The sequence below is a fragment of the Pelodiscus sinensis genome, chromosome 3, assembly GCF_052426305.1.
Source record: "Pelodiscus sinensis isolate ZL-2025 chromosome 3, ASM5242630v1, whole genome shotgun sequence".
Lineage (NCBI taxonomy): Eukaryota > Metazoa > Chordata > Testudines > Trionychidae > Pelodiscus > Pelodiscus sinensis.
The window spans coordinates 81,011,589-81,027,698 of record NC_143054.1 but is presented as its reverse complement, the minus strand read 5'-3'; the positions used below and the strand labels follow the sequence as shown (position 1 = coordinate 81,027,698).

At 44.7% G+C, this 16,110-nt stretch overlaps 1 protein-coding gene across 2 annotated transcripts in view; it reads left to right on the top strand.

Moving 5' to 3' along the window:
• CDK19 (cyclin dependent kinase 19) overlaps positions 1 to 16,110 on the top strand; it is a 185,587-nt gene that overhangs the window by 84,007 nt on the left and 85,470 nt on the right. For both annotated transcript variants that reach the window (XM_075923110.2, XM_075923111.2), the window contains one exon: positions 457 to 567. In XM_075923110.2, the coding sequence (XP_075779225.1) occupies positions 457 to 567 (111 nt within the window). The remainder of the gene's footprint in view (positions 1 to 456; positions 568 to 16,110) is intronic.

Genomic DNA, 16,110 nt, shown 5'->3' with positions numbered 1-16,110 from the left:
AGAGGCCATTGATTTCTGCCCTGGAGTCCAGAACTGCTGTCAGTGGGTCTGTGAGGTTAGCCAGGGTTTTGTGTGTGTTTTTTCCAATAGAAGTAGAAATGTAGTTTCCCTTTCACTCTAATTCTGTTTGACCCTTCAGTAGGCAATAGAAGGTGATGAAAAGCTCTTTATGATCTTCTTTACTATACACCATTCTACATCTGTGTCCCAGCCAGATGCAATCTGACCCTTTCTGAAGTTATAGCAATAATGTACTGAATTGCTTGGGATATATTGTTTATGGCACCAAACTTACTTTGTTGTAAGTACCTTGCGTGACTATGGCAGGTCTTAGTTAGCTACATCTCTAATTTTGGTAACACAATGACCTTTCTCAGTAATTACTTTGCTTTCCAAACTTTAGTCGTGTCTTTCGTAGCTACAGAAATATTGACTTTTTTGTTTCTTTACTTACAGCTTTTACGAGAATTGAAGCATCCCAATGTGATTGCATTACAGAAGGTTTTTCTTTCTCACAGTGATAGAAAGGTTTGGCTGCTGTTTGATTATGCCGAACATGATTTGTGGGTAAGTGTGAATATTGGGGTCTTTTTTAAATATTTATATAATATTCATATGTGACACTGAGATGTTATATTGTCCTATAATTAAGATTGCAACTGAGGATTTATTGAAAGCACAATTTTGGCATTCCCTCTAATATCCATGAAAGTGCCATATCTGTTTCAAAAATGGAAGAATAGACTTGAAGGCAAGGTTGAATATTCCTACCAGATTGAAGGGATTAGATTAAGGCATTCCTGAATTGCCACCCTAAAATAGAGTAGGACATGAAATGATTTCTGGAGTCTTTTTTAAAAATAAAGACTTGTATCTCTAGTCTATTTCCTCATAGAGATAGCATGTCAGTGGCAGAAAGGAAATTTTTTTTTTAGCAAAGTCTCATGATATATGTTTTGCTCTGTTATAGATTAAGGTTTGCTACAACATTGTGTTTTAGATTTGAGTACAAATTTTCAAGCTACATTTCTACAACCAAAAGATATGGATTACTTAGATCTGGGGGGTTGGTTCAGGCCCAAAAGAGAACAAAAAATGTCCTAAGAATAATTTATGGTGAATTAGTTCCTGTTCTTGCCAGTGTCAGTCCCAATGCTATTACAAAAGGATCACTAATATGGAAGTTAGCATTACTAATGATACGTTTAATGTCAGTAGCAGATTGTTGAAATGCTGGTAATTACAAGTATGTTAGATAATGAGAGTTATTTATACAAGACACAATCAGAAGTTTATAGCTGAGAAAAGTAAACACAGACTATGCACAAAATAAAAGAAAATGTAGTGCTTGTCTACACTGGCAAGTTGTGTTGCCAAAAAAAACTTTTTAGTGATAAAAATCCAGAGAGCATTCATATTGCAATGTGACAAAAATCATGACAAATGCCAAGTTTTGGTGACAAAAAACTTCTACCTCCACAAGGGACTTTTATCTTTTCTCCTCCCTTTACTGTTGACAGTCATGTTATGTGTACTACAGTAGAGCTATGTCTACACTCGCGGCTTCTTGCGCAAGTATGGCCGTTCTTGCGCAAGAATCCGCAGAGCGTCCACACTGCCTGCCTGCTCTTGCGCAAGAAAACTTACAGTATGATGTGGTAAGAGAGGGCTTGTTGCACAAGAGCTACGCTCTTTTTTAACAGGTGTAAGCCCTCTTGCACAGGGGCTGTTGCACAAGAGGGCGGTGTGGATGCTTGGCAAGGATTTCTTGCGCAAGAAAGCCCTGTGGCTAAAATGGCTATCAGAGCTTTCTTGCGCAAGAGAGCATCCACACTGCCATGGGTGCTCTTGCACAAAAGTACAGCTCGCACATGGAAGTGTGGAAATTTTCTTGCACAAGAACCCTTGCGCAAGATGTGCAAGTGTAGACCTAGCCTAGGGTTTTTTCAAGTCTATTGAACTCCATTATGTTTCCCACAATGCCAAATTAGCCACTCTGGCCAGCGCTTTGAATTACGCTGCTCTGCAGTTACATGAGCAGGTGAACAGATGTGCCCCTCCCATCAGCAAACCCTGGGAACTTGAAAATCCATTTCCTGGTGTCTGGCTCATTGCGTATTGGTCCACATGGCATCTTCTCTGGGAAACGGGTGGGTATCACTCAAGATGCTCTTCTGCCTGGAGCACCCCAAAGCTTTTTGGATCTTATTAGTATATCTGGTGAAGAATCGGTGCAATCACAGATGCAAGTGACTCATAGGAACTGGGACATGTATGGTGACTTTTCTTGAGCCCTTTGTGTGAAGGGATATGATCAAGACACCCTACAATGCATAGCCAAAATAAAAGAACTCCTGCAGGTTTAGCAGAGGGCAAAGGAGGCAAGCAGCCAGGGCTGGTGCTACACTCAAAATATGATTTTTTTGTAAAGAATTGAATACAATTCTGGGACCCCATGTCCAAAGCCAAGGAGATTGTGAATGCTTCCCATAGCACAGAGTCAGGAACAGGACTTAACCTGAAGCCAAAAATTCTTGATGAAGAGGTGGAAGCAGACAAGGAGGAGGGGCTCTCACTGAAGGGCCAACCTGTGTACCAGGGATCGAGGAATTGTTCTCTAGTCCCGAGGCATCTCAGCATCTGAATATGGAGCATGACACAAGAGAAGAGATGGAAGGTCATGAAGCAAGGGAAGAGTCACAGAGTAAGTTGCTCTATTGCAGGCGAGAGGGCATCGGCTATGTAGGGCAGTAAGTTGCTTTAGTGCAGCCAGGGGAAGGGGATGGTGGTGGCGTGTGGTGGTAAGTTGCTTTGTATTGCAGCAGGGTGGGGGTAGGATGGGCATTGGTATGGAAAGTTGCTCTTGTGGGGGCAGACAATGGGGTGAGGAGATCAGAGGTTGTATTTTTGTGAGGTGGCTAAGCCCTCCCTGGGTCTGTGTTATGTCAAAATATAGCATTGATGTACACAGAGAGATCAGCAGAATCTTGCTGGGAGATGTTTCGAAGCTGTGCCCGATGTACTTTCTCATAGAGATTCCATGGCAGGGCTGCCATTTCCCCACCGCCGTGGTATGACACTCTCCCAAACCATTCCTCAAACTATGCTGCTGGAACCAAGGCAGCACAGATTTTGGCTGCATATATAAAGGGGCGCCCCCTGCTTGCATTCAGAACCAGAGCCTGGGTTTGCCTGTTAACCTTCAGCCTGTTTATGTCAGCTAAAGTAATGGCAGCCTTTGGACAAGTGTAGGATTATTACAAATTGTTTCCATGTACACCTGCTGCACAAGCATGGACTGTACTTTCTTGGGGCCTCATGACCAATCCCTCTTTCCCCTCTTCCCCCCACCATTACAATTCACCATGATCAGAGTGTCTGGAGAGATCTGTGTTTGCTTCTAGGGTGACAAGAAAAATCACCAGTTTTGTTCAGAGATGTGCATATTAGTGAAATGTTACAATCTTTATCAGAAAAAGTACAGTCACACTATTTCTAATGGTTACTTTTCCAGACCAGACCTTGAGAAGTCAGGCATGCTCCCTTGCAGACAAACTCCGTCAACTAAGTTAAGAAGCTTGGAAGACAAGAGAGGAAGTTTTGCAGCATTCATGACTTCACACAGAAAAAAGGGAGGAAAGGAGTGCTAGGGAGATAACTCAGAACAGATGCCACTGAGTGCATGCTAAAGAGCTCATGGAAGATCAAACTGAGATGGTGAAGTGTCTTATCAGGATGCAGAGTGAACAAAACCAAAGACCTTCCTGTCAGCACATGTAGAATTCTTTTCACAGTAACCCTCCTTCTGTGTTCACACATCAGCCTCCCTGGCTGCACATGCAGAATTCTTTATCCAGCAACCCTCCCTCTATGCTCCCACACTCATTTTCACAGTCAGGTAATGTTTTTTTCCCCCAGCACACTGCACTCCCCATCACAGCAGCTGTGACTTTGACAGTTGGTCAACTGTGAGGTTTCTAATTGTGAGGTTTCTAATAAACACAATTGTGAGGTTTCTAATAACTCTTGCTATCCCTTATTATCAAGCATTCACTGTGACTGAAAGACATCAATAAAGAGAAATGTGATGCAGGTTTCCATGAGTTTATTTTGACACAATCCACACCAATTGCTCTGGCCCCTGTGGAAGCCTGTAATATCTCTTGGTTTCATGGAAATGCATCACTCAGGATGAGCAGTGTGATGAGGCAGGGAAGCAATCCCAACACACAGAAATGTCAGCACCTCTCGTTGTCAAAATGGATCCTCAGGGCCTCCCTGATATTGATGGCCAGCCTATGGGTCCTTCTGACAGCATGAGTGACTGTCTGTTTAAGCTATGTGCCCAGGCTCTGTGCCTCAGTGCTCCACCCATAGACAGACATTTCACCCTTACTCTGACACAAATTATGTAAGCAACTTCATGTGGCCACCACCTCCAAAAGCTCCAGCCTACCAGACAAACATCTCTGTCTTGCTTTCAATCTGCCAAAGGCACATTTAACAATCATATGGTATTGGCTTATTGTTCTACTCCTCTTTAATGCTGTTCAGGTGTAAGGCTTCATGAGCCAGGGCTATAAGGGGTGAACTGGGTTACCTAGGATCAGAACAAGCATTTCTGCATCCCCAACTATAATTTTCTGCCCTGGAAATAAAGTCCCAGCCTGCAGTTTCCTGTTCCTGAAGATGCATGCATCATGCAGCTTTCCAGACCATCCAGCATTTATATCTGTGAAATACACATGGTGATCCACAAATGCCTGAAGCACCATTGAAAAGTACCCCTTTCAATCCATGTACTCTGTGGCAAGGTGGAGTGGTGCTATAATGGGAATATGTGTGCCATTGATTGCCCCACCACTGTTAGGAAAACCCAAATCAGCAAAGCCAGTCAGAATGTAATCCACATTTCCAAGAGTCACAGTCCTATGCAGCAAAATGTTGAATTATTGCCCTGCTCACTTGGGGTATGTCTACACAGCAAAGTTATTTTGAAATAACAGCCATTATTTCAAAATAACTTTACTAGTGTCTACACAGCCAAACCGCTATTTCGAAATAAATTCGAAATAGCGGAGTGCTTATTTCAGATTTGGTAAACCTCATTCCACAAGGAATAACGCCAAATTTGAAATAGCTATTTCGAAATAAGTGCTGTGTAGACCCTTCTGTTGAAATACAGAGCATCCAGCCTTCCCAGGGTGCCCTGGTGGCCACTCCAGCCTCAACCAAGAACTCTGCTCTCTCTCCTCCCTCCCCGGAGCCCTTAAAGGAGTTTACTCTGGCCACAGTGCCTGTGCTAGCTCCAAGCCTGCCAGCCCAGAGCCAGCAGTCACTACCCCTGACCCAGTGGCCCCAAAACACGAGCCAGCAAGCCACTGGCAGCCAGCCCTCCACCGCTCCCCAGGAGCAGTCTGTCAGGTCCCAGGAGCCTAGACGGAGGAATGCGGCCATCTATTGCAGGATAGCTGCCAGCCTGGCCACCAAAGGCCACATGCAAACCCAGGAGCAGGTTTGCATGAAAATCAAATTGATCCAGTGACACTGGTGTGGTGCCTCCTGCCGCTCCAGTGCCTGCTGCCTCCCCAGTTACCACTCCTCCTCTTACTCTTTCTCCCCCTCCCGCTTTTCCCTTCACACCCTCCATCCTCTCCCCATCCCCCCCCCCAGGGGTGCTGGGAGACAGTTGGCCCGGTGAGATCCCCAACCCTAAGCCCTGAGCTTCCACTCCCCCTTCTTCCCCTTGCTTCCCCCTTCCAGCTCCCTCCTCCCAGGTTTCCCCCTCCCCTCTCCCACCCTCTCTCCTCCCTTCTCCCGCCTCCTTTCCCTAGTCTCACTAGAGTTTCATTCCTCCTACCCCAGTTTTGTTAAATAAAGAGAGTTTGTGTTCATGAAAATACATGTATTTTATTTGACATCAGGAAGGGGGGTTAGGGAGGGAAAAGTGGAAGGGCGGGAGGGAGGAATGAGGCACAAGCCCTCAGTGCACACCAGGGAGGCTCTTAGTGCTCCTCAGGGTGGAAGCTCTCCCAAAGGGCCTGCTGGATACTGACAGCCCCCCGATGGACCTCTCGGATGGCAGCCTGCAGCAAGTGCAGCCAGGCTCTCAGCAACGCATCCACGAGATGCAACAGAGTGCACAGGGGCAGCTCTGGCTCCATGTTGCAGAGTGCCGTGGTGTCCCGAGTGAGGGCAACCAGATCATACAGAGACAAAATGCTTTGCTGTCCCTCATCGAGGTAGGCAAGCAAGCAGGAAAACCTGAGAACCGGCTGTCCAGGGGGGTGCCTTTAAGCACAGGCTTCAGCTAGCCTCTGGCAGCAGCCACACAAAGTATCTCCTGACCTGATGCCCTGCCTGACCTGGTTCCATCCGGCCTTAAATGCGATTCAGCGTCCACTCAGTGTGGATGTCCTATTTTGAAATTGCAAAACTCTATTTCAAAATGCATTTTGTGTGTAGATGCGTTATTTTGAAATAATATATTTTGAAATAACACTGTAGTGTAGACATACCCTTGCATAAGTGATACCCCAATTCAGACTTCCCTACTCCAAACTGATTTGCAACTGAAGGGCAGGAATAGGGAGTCACCAGCTTCCACAAAGCAATTGCAACATGCTTCTCTACTGAAATAGCAGCTCTCATTCGGGTGTTCTCGCACTGCAGTTAAGGGGCCAGCTCAGCATTTGGCTCCATGAAGGTTGCTTTACACATCTGAAAGTTCTGTAGTCAGTGCCCTTCATCCTACACCTGCATGACAATGAGATCCTACCACTCAGTGTTGGTTTTCTTAGCCCAAAAGTGACACTCTACTCTGCACAGCTGCTCTGTGACAGCCAAATTTGCAATGCCACTTCACTGCTGTCCCTCAATCATATTGTCCTCATCTGAGTTGTCTACTTCTCATTCGAAGTTCATAAGTAGTTCTGTTGCAATGCATGATAATGTTCTAAGCACATTGAACACAGAATGGGAGAGACGTCCAGGGTCCATGATTTCTCACAGCTGATGCTGGAATGCACAGCAAGGACTGCCATTTAAATGGCACGGAAGTAAGCTGCAAGCCCCAGGAGGGATGAGAAACAAAGAGGTTTTTCATGTTCCCAAAATACCTTGAGCTACATTGCATATTCCCACAGTGCCTAGTGACTGGGTATGATGCCAGACACCGTGGGATGCCTACCCACATTCCTTTGCTCTTTCTGTTAGTGGGGGAGTTTATAATGTGGCCATGATGTCAACTCAGGGTGGCTGTGTAAACATGATTTGGTGACTTACGAATATCAACAGTAATTTTGTCAGATATCAGGAATGGTAATATACAAAAACCTGTAGAACACTTTCAATATCCCTGGACATACAGTAGCAGATTCAAAGGTAGCCATCCTGCAACAAAAAAACTTCAAGAACAGACTTCAAAGAGAAACTGCTGAGCAACAGTTCATCTGCAAATTTCACACCATCAGTTTAGGATTAAACAAAGACTGTGAATGCAGTTTCTCCTCTCTCGTCACATGCATCTGACGAAGTGGGTCTTTGCCCACTGCAGTTAGTCTATAAGGTGCCACAGGACTCCTTGTCGCTTTTGCAGATGCAGACTAACATGGCTACCCCTCTGATACTCTCCTCTCTTGGTGTTCACACCTTCACATCAGCTGCTAGAAGTGGGCCTCATCCTTCCTGACTGAATTGACCTTGTTATCTCTAGCCTTACTCTTGATTGGTATTCTTTTCTTATGCCTGTATATTTATACCTGCCTCTGGAATTTCCACTATATGAATTTGACAATGTGGGTGTTTGCCCACGAAAGCTTATCCTCCAGTAAATCTGTTAGTCTGTAAGGTACCACAGGACTCCTCGTCACTTTAACAGTAATTTTGTTTCCAAATCATTCCAGTGTAAACATAGCCATAGAATGAATCAAGTCATGAGCTTTCATCCTGCAGGTAATCTAGTTGAATCAGTTTTCTGACACATTGACAGTTTTGAGTTATTTCTGAAAGGTTTTCAACAAAGACAAATTACACAAAGTATACTCTTTACAGTTGATAAGTATTATATGTCCATGCTACATAGTAGAATTTTATATGCATAGAATTTAAATAATTCTGTTCATCAGTTGCATTTAGTTGTTTTTGGAGCAACCACAAGAACATTTTATTGCTGCACTGAATGGCATGTTGAAGAACCCTTTTCAATAATCTTTTCTATTCTAATTTTTTGTGCATATGGTATTCATATTGTGTGAAAAACACCACATGATTAGTAGATAAGGAATCATTCTGTTTTAATGCTCTCACCATTACTTATGGGTCTGGCTGTTATTTAGTCATAGTCCCACTTTAGTTAATTGATACGTATTATTTGAGATGTAATGTTTGCTAACCTAGTTGTTTCTGTCCTCTTATTTCTTCTCACTCCTTTCCGTGTAATATGTGCTGTTCAAATAATTTTTCTTTCCTGTGCATCTGATTGTCTCTCTCCACTTTTTAATCTTTACAGGAACTCTCCCTTTTCTCTGCATAAAATTAGTTACATTCAAAGCTCTGCATAATTTGGTTCTTGCCTAAACCTTTGGCCACATCTCCTCTGAAACCTCTTGTTCCTTCCACTTCTCCCAAGCATCACTTCCTGTTTCCCCTTTTGACTCTTGCTCACTCCCAACTTTGTGTCTTTTTTCATGCTGCCTCCTACACAGGAACAGCCTCCCAGTTAACGTACGTAAAGCTCCTTCACTCTCCTCCTTCAGAAAACTCCTTAAAATTCACTAGCTGTGTGATGCATTTCAGTAGTAATGTCCACTTGTCACTCTGTGTTGTGGTGTTTTGCATTTCCTGTGCTGCGCCCTTAAACCTTTTGGGGGAAAGAACTTGTTTTGCATAGGTATTTTACTGAACAGCACTAGGCACTCTAATAACAGTCCCCAAAACAAAATAACTTTATTTAATGCCTCTATCTGCCTGAAAAGATTTTTCAAGTTCTGGAATAATAGATGGCTGTGTCTAGACTGCATCCCTTTTCCATAAAAGGGATGCAAATTAGACACATCGCAATTGCAAATGAAGCGGGGATTTAAATCCCCCCCGCTTCATTTGCATAAACATGGCTGCCGCTTTTTTCCGTCTCTGAGCTTTGCCGGAAAAAAGCGCCCGTCTAGACGCGGATCTTTCGGAAAATAAAGCCTTTTCTGAAAGATCCCTTATTCCTTATTTTAATTACCCATTCGTTAACTAATTTAATCACACTGCATCCCCAAAACACCTCCCAAATTATACAAGACTGGCAAAACAAAACAATACATTTGATTTCAAGAAAGCATGCTTATTTAGAGATGAACTCTGACCATATAGCAATTCATCGAACCATTAAAGTAGTAAAACTTGGTTTTATACTTGAATTCCAAAATCCTCAATATAATCCACAAATTGCTTCTGTATGTTCTTAAATAAATTCTGTCCTGTGTTCATGCAGACTGTCTTTCAAATGATGCACTCTGAGGTAAGGTTAGCCATCCATTGTTCTTCTCCTGGGGTTGTCTTGACAAAGTCTAATGGCGTTTCTTTTTGGTCACTTTTAATCTAATTTGCAGACAGGTTGTCTTTTTTTGATTAAATGTGCTTCAGATCAGAAGTATTGTTAGTTTTACATACCACTGAGCTAGTCAAAAAGGTCATGTGTAGACTGATGGCCATGTTTCCAATTGGTTCTTTTCAGTCCAAGTATGACAGTATGATTCTATAAAATGTGTTTCATGTATGAAACATATCCAACAAAAAGGGTATATCCCTAAACCATTCTACCATGTGCATTCTAATTAGGTGTGAGTGTGCACGTGCATAGTCAGGATGTTAAGGACTAGTTGACTATCTGATAAGCAAAAGCTTATCAGATAGCTGAGTCAACTAGTCGACCCCCCCCCCCCCCGCCTTGCTGCCTTTATCAGGTACTTCAAAGGGGCAGCACTGTATGGAGCCCAGGGTCACCTCTGTGCGACGCTGCTTTGAAACGCTGAGGCGGCATTTCAAAGAGTCAGCACTGCACCTCTGTGCGGTGCTGCCCCTTTGAAATGCAGCCATGGCATTTGCGTGGAGCCCGGGGTCAGTTCAGGAGTCCCCAGCTGATTACGGGTTCCAGTGCAGTGTGCAGAGCCTGGGGTCAGCTGGGGAATCTCCAGCTGATCCCAGGTTCTGGGGAAATGCTGCACAGAGCCCGGAATCAGCTGGGGAGTCCCCAGTTGACCCGGGCTCCTCATGGCATTTCAAGGCGGCAGCACAGCATGGAAACCAGGGTCAGCAGGGGACTCTGTCCCCCACTCACTCCAGGCTCCATAAGGGCACTTCCACTTTGAAATGCACAAGAGACCATGCTGAGGGACTCTTGTACATTTCAAAACTGACACCTGCATGCAGCCCCGAGACAGCAGGACTTCCCACTGGCCCTGGGCTTCACAGAGTTCCTTATCCAGCAGGCGCTCTTGTGCTTTTCAAAGAAGTGCTCTCATGGAGCCATTTCAAAGGAGGAATGCAGAAGTGCCTATCAACTAGTTGAGTAATCGATGGAAATTCCGTCTATTACTCGACTAGTAAATTACTTGATATTTAACATCCTTACTGCATAGTAGCTGGAAGATTTTTCCCCTAACAGGTAGCTGTAGGTTCAGCATAGACGCCCCCTGGAGTGGCGCCCAAATGGTGCCCAATATGGGGCTTTGCTGACCTGCTGCCTCTTTAGCTCCTTACCGCCAGTGATGGTACCTGAAACTTCTCCGTCTCGTCTCTTGCTTCACAAGTAGATCAGTGCTTCTCAGTTTCCTGTATATAGTTGTAGATAGTTGTCTAAATTGTAGTTAGTTCTTAGTTAGCAGCTAGTTCAGTTAGATTAAGTTACGCCCCTCCCCACCTGCTCAAATTGTCCCCAGGACATGCCTTATTCCCTAGGTTTCAGGGCTTCCCAGTCATACGCCAAGCACATGCCAAAGAGTGATCCTCATTTCTCCTTTGTAAAGTATTTGGGTGAGAGTCACCAGAAAAGTTGCTGCAAAAATCTGTAGAGATTTAAGGCTGAGGACGATGAGCAAGAGAGTAGCGACTCCACATTCTTCTTATGGAGGTGCCTTTATGGCCCCAATTGGATCATGGCGATGGCAACTAGTACATTGTCCTTAGTTCGGAGTGCCCTGGCACTGGTATCAAAGGAGATGGTGCCTAGGAAAGAGGCAGACAGAAACCAGCACCAACATACCATCTTTCAAGGCCAGACGCCCTCTCAGCACTGCTCATAATCTCCAGGAGGACTTATATGTCTGAAAGGTCTATTCCACAGGTGGGCAAATCAGCAGGCACTGATCAATAGGTACACCTACAGCATCTGTTCAACCCTCACAAAGTATGCTGAACTTCTTCCTTTAGACTCCAGAGCTGAATTTTTGGCGTTGGTGAAAGAAGGGAGGCTTATTTCTAGGGCATTGCAACAGGCTGCGTTGGATGTTGCAGATGCAGCCACAAGGCATAGCTATGTGAAGAGGTTCCTGTTTGCAGGTCTCTGAACTTCTATATGAGGTATAACAGACTATCTGGGACCTAGTTTTAAAAGGGAACTCATTACTCTCAACAAAACAGGCATAACAGCCTGAAAGACTCAAGAACAACACTGAGTTCTTTAGGACTTTACACTCCTTTGACCCAGCAAAGGCACTTCTGCCTGCAACCTCAGCAACAGTTTTTGCAACAGAGCCACCAGGATGGCTCTAGGAGTAGAAACCATAGCAGTTGAAGGATGCCTCATTAACCTTCAAACCAAGTTTTGGGCCACACTCACCTTCAGGGCTTAAGCCAGCCTTTTGACGGCACGGTTGAGGACAACACACCATACTGGATACTAGGGATGTTAGATGTTGGATAATTGAATAGTTATGTAACCGCATGAAATCTTACACGACTATTTGATAGTTCAAGAGGCGGATCCAGCAGCCAGTGCACTCCCAGCCCCACTCCTGGGGAGCCCCCTGCCACCTTGCCCTGCAGAAGGAGCTGGTTCACAAGGGGAGCCAGTTTAAAAACCAGCTCCTCGTGCAGACCGACTGCCTGCTGTCCCACGCTGCTATCTCTGATACAGAGGCAGCAGCATGAGGTGGTTGAAACTCCTTTCCATAGGGGATGTGAGCTCCCCATGGACAGAGGCTCCTTCTCCCCCAGCACTGGCTCCTGCTCCCCCCTAGTTGCTTCTGATCCTGGCACTTTTTCCCCTCTGCCCCTCCACTGCCTCTGATTTGGGGCTGGGGGAAATGTATGTAAGTTTATCGGTTAATCATATAGTCAACTATGTGTTGACATCCCTACTGGATACCAGATCCGCCCCCACTTACATTTTCCTCCTGACTATCTCCTTTCTACTGTGCTTGATCCTGTATCACTGTGTTGGGTACTCAGCACAGTAGATGGGATATTCCATTCAGTTTTCTTCCCTCCAGTTTTAATTCCCTCCCTGTCCCTCTTCAGGAACCCTTCTCACGAGTAACTCCTTATCCAGGAGGTGCAATCATTCCTATGGGTAGGAGAAGTGGAGAAGATCCCTCGGGAACACAGGAGCAAAGGTTTTACTCCTGGTATTTCCTAATACTGAAATCCAAGGTGGGTCTGAGACTCAGAGCCATCATATAACAGGAGTTCAACAAATTCATAGAGAAATGCAAGTTCCACATGGTCTCTCTAGCCGTCATTATTCCCTCCCAGGATCTGGCATGCTGGTGTGCCTTCCACGACTTAAAGGACACATACTTTTATGCAGCATTCATCTAGTCACACAGAAAATATGTGAGGTTTGAGACCTACTACCAATTTGCAGTTTTCCCATTTAGCCTGTTGGCAGTTCCCCATGTTTTTCCCAAATGCTTGGCAGTGGTGGCAGCCTTTCTTCATAGACATTACATACAAGTGTTCCCTTACCTGGATAACTGATCAAGGCCCAGTCCAATGCTCAGCTGGCATTCATCAGATTTCTTTGTGAACGAAGAGAAATCAGCTCTGTTCCCAGTTCAAATAATAGAGTTTATAGGAACTGTCCTGGACTCAACACAAGCCCAAGCATTCTTCCTGTCTTCAAGATTTGAAGTCCTGACAGATATCATTCAAGAGCTCCACAGTTCCCCACTACAACAGTGAGGAACTATCTCAAACTACTATATGTTTGTGTTTATGTACATGGTGTGGCATGCCAAACTCAGACTCAGGATACTGCAGTCATGACTTGCATTGGTATATTGTCCAGCCAAGGATGCTTTAGGGATGTTAAGTAGCGATTAATTTGCTAATCGATTAGTCGATGGAATTTTCATTGACTACTTGACAAGTCAATAAGCACTTCCGCGATCCACCTTTGAAATGTACAAGAGCCCCAACAGGATAGTATACTGGAACAGGATACTAAACTCCAAGAGGCTCTGGGAGACAGACCCATAGTCTCCTATAGACAACCACCTAACCTCAAGATGATTCTTACCAACAACCACAGGACATATCACACTAATACCAACCCTGGTACCTTCCCTTGCAACAAACCCCGTTGCCAGCTTTGTCCATATATTCACTCTGCTGCTACCATTATTGGACCTAACCAAGTAAGTTATAAGATCAAGAACACACATTCCTGCGCATCCAGAAATATAATTTATGCTATCATGTGCCGAAAGTGTCCGTCTGCTATGTACATTGGACAAACGTCTCAGACACTTTGCCAAAGGATCAATGCCCACAAAACAGATATTAGACAGGATCACAAAGAAAAAACAGTTTCTTGCCATTTCAACCAGAAAGGACATTGTCTCAACGACTTGATTACCAGTATCCTGCTTCAAAGGCCTTTTAAGACTACACTTGAAAGAGAATCCTCTGAACTGTCATTCATGCTTAAATTCGACACTTTACACCTAAGTTTGAATAAAGATGCTAATTATCTTACCCATTACAAAGATAGCTTCCCCAGTTATCACCTCTAATACCATTAGCTCACAGACATTTACCTCTCCCCCCCATCCCCCTTCTGTTCTGAAATTTTATGTCCTTTTCATACGTGTTCATTTTTTTTTAATTGTATCCTTTGGTATATATGGTTGTGACAATTTTCTTCCACTATTTGATCTAAGGAAGTGAGTCTGGCCCATGAAAACTCATCACTTAATAAACCATCTTGTTAGTCTTTAAAGTGCTACATAGTCCTGGTTTTTGTCTTTATTTATAAGAGGGGCGGGGAACCTGTTTTGAGTCAGGGGTCACTGACCCACAGAAAAGTTAGTCAGGGCCACACAAATGAGATGCAAAAAAACCCCAAACCCTCCAGAACTCCCTAAGCCTCACTAATGTGGCCCCAACTATGCTGGTGGAGGCAAGGGACAGGGTGGTAGGGCAAGGTGCTCGTGGGTGCAGGGGCAGGTGGCAGAGTATTGGGGGATGCTGGGGCAGGGTGCTAGGTGCTGGTGGGTGCTGTGGCAGGGTGCTGGTGGATGCTGGGGCAGGGTACTTGTGGGGGGAGGGGTCTGGACAGGGGGAGGGGACAGAACCAGCTGGGGCCAGTACCTAGGGATCCCGGGTCTCAGGAAGTGTGCTGGCTGCTCTTCCCTTCCCCTTCCCCAGAGCCAGGCACCCCCCCCCCCCAATCCCCCTGCCCTCTGCTCTAACCTAATTCTCGGGTCCCGAAGCCGCCGTCACTACAGCCGTGCGTCTCCCTCCAGGTGCTGGGGCGCGTGTGCTGAGTGGCCGGCTTTGAGCATGAGCTGGCCGGGACGCCATACGCACCCTCTCCCCCCCAACCTTATGTCCAGGAGCTGGAGCTGGTGCTGCCATTGCATCTGGAGCCCTCGCTGTTGCCTGCACACAGCGGCCAGCTGCTAGCATGTGCAGGCTGGGATGCTGTGTGTGACCTGGCCTGCACGTGCAGGATATGATGTAATGTGCTGGGGGCCATGAGAGGAATGGCGTGGGCCGTGAGCACACATGTTTCTCACAGCGGCCTGGTTGTGAGAACGGCTGACCTGAGCGGTTCCATGTTCCATCCCAGTTCTCTCAGGAGCCGCAATTTTCTTCTTCACGAGCCATGTGTTGGCCACTACTGTTTTAGTCTATAAAGTGCTACCAGACCTTTTGTTGTTTTTTAAGTTTATTCTGTACAGACTAACTTGGCTATCCTCTGAAACTTCCATTCTAAAATGTAATGGAAATCAATTGTCTAGAATCCAACTCTAATTAAAAGGTCAACCAAATAAACAGCTTTCATGGCAAAGTTCTTTCAGTTTTAACGATTTACCATGTATTAATTAGTAACACAGGATATTAAAAAAAATCAGAGTCTTCAGATATCTAGAACATCCAAAAAATCTATAAAAAAGAACCCTTTTCTTTCTGTAACTTAGGTCATTAACAGCTGTGTAAACTTTCTTTGAAATGTAATCTTGCAAATGTCATGAGCTAGGCCTATTCACATAATCCTTATCTACAAAAGCAACCTAACTGCTTTACAATAGAAAAATACTAATACAAGTGAGGTCAGATCCTGCATTAAGATCTGCTAATGCAGAATCTCTCCATTCTCTTTATTTATCTCCTCCGGCTCTGGCTCCCTCCAAGCAAACTAATTTTTAGCTCAGGCTAACATCTCCATGTAGATTGCCTCCTGTTAAACTCAAGCTCTTTATTTTTCCCTCCTGGTACTAGGTAAAAAATATTTTGGTCTAGAACTGTTGAAGAGTCACTGTTTGTGCTTGCTCTACAAGTCTAACAGTGGGTGCTACATTATTCTTTCTACCATCATATTTTCTTCGTATATTTAAAATCTTTGTAATTATGTCACCAATCAGTTGGTAATTAATACCAACCCCTCCTCACTCCAGCCTCAACAAAAAAAGGAAAAAATATTTGATTAAGCTCCCTCTGATGCATTAATGAGAAAATGAAGTTTCCACAGCAATATCCCCATTTACTCCCAAGCTGGGCTCGGTATGGTCTAGCAGCTCCTAGTAGCAGCCAGCAGCACTGCAGGGAAAGTAAATTCTGCATACACACAATTTCTACCAAATTCTGCATTGCACTGTTTCTACTGTTTCTACCTACTAA